General features: G+C 57.8%; 1 protein-coding gene across 1 annotated transcript in view; it reads right to left on the bottom strand.

The window, feature by feature from the left end:
• atp1b1b (ATPase Na+/K+ transporting subunit beta 1b) overlaps window positions 1-847 on the bottom strand; it is a 4604-nt gene extending 3757 nt beyond the window's left edge. Inside the window, exon 1 of the mRNA XM_023426906.2 lies at window positions 650-847. Coding sequence (XP_023282674.1) covers window positions 650-740 — 91 coding nt within the window. The 5' untranslated portion in view covers window positions 741-847. The remainder of the gene's footprint in view (window positions 1-649) is intronic.
• Between the last annotated feature and the right edge of the window lie 164 nt (window positions 848-1011).

The raw sequence follows: 1011 nt of genomic DNA, 5'->3' as shown, positions 1-1011 counted from the left end.
CGCACACAGTCACTGAGACAACATTTAACCCAGGTGTCAAAGTCCGGACGGGACCGGGGGCCGTTTGACATTGAGGAGAGAGACAAGGACATGCGCAGTGGCGCTGGGGAACAGGAGAAGAAAGGTCGCGGCAGTTAATCAGTGTATCGCCGGTTAGATCACAGTGACACCTGAGCACACGAACCCGACACGGATCGATAGCCCCGCCTCCGCGTGGGCCCGATCACCTTGATTCACCTTGGACTATGATGCATTTTTAACCCCTTCGCCTTCCCGCTTCCCAAACTGACACACACACACACACACACCTTGACGTTTCCCTAACAACAAGCGAAGCAGCCGCTTCCCGCCGCGTCTCTGCACCGCAGCGGCTACACTCTTTGCATGTACAATCACACACACGCGCGCGCGCACACACACACACACACACACCTGGAGCCGGTTACTGTGCGGCTCTGACACGTCACAGGCAGCGGCTCTCACCTGGCCGTTTATTCGGTGTTTACACATTAAAATGAACCGGTTTCTCTCCAGGTGCGGCAAAGTCAAATCTAACAGGTGGCAAGAAACACAAGGGGACCGCCGCGCGCGCGCGCTCCCGCTGCAGTGAAATTTTTGCCAACCGGGGCAGATAGGTGAGGATACTTACACCAGCTGCTCCCGGTACGACCGAGCAGCTCCCCCTTCTCCGAGTCCCACAGGAACTTCTTCCAACCGCCGTCGTCTTTGTTCGAAGGCATCGTGACTTACTCCCGTTAACGCGGTCCTGCGGTGTGTGTTCGGCGGAACTCCCCTCCGTGCGTCTACCGCGTCCAGCAAGTCGCAGAGGTATCCAGCTGCTGCTGCAGGAAGGCTCCCGAATATAAACCGTCCGTTCCCCGACTCCGCCCGAAACTCTCCACAAGTTACCTAGTAGGAGGGAGGGACGGCGGCGGCTAATTAGCGAGCGGAGAGAACTGTGCGTAGCTGTGACGTCACGAAGACGGACAGAGAGCCTATAGAGGCAGAGGC

This window comes from Seriola lalandi, unplaced genomic scaffold (genome assembly GCF_002814215.2).
Source record: "Seriola lalandi dorsalis isolate HSWRI2012SDOR001 ecotype SW California unplaced genomic scaffold, Sedor1 jcf7180002054850, whole genome shotgun sequence".
Classification (NCBI taxonomy): Eukaryota; Metazoa; Chordata; class Actinopteri; order Carangiformes; family Carangidae; genus Seriola; species Seriola lalandi.
Note: the sequence above shows the minus strand (reverse complement) of the source record. Positions and strands in the feature narration are given on the sequence as shown.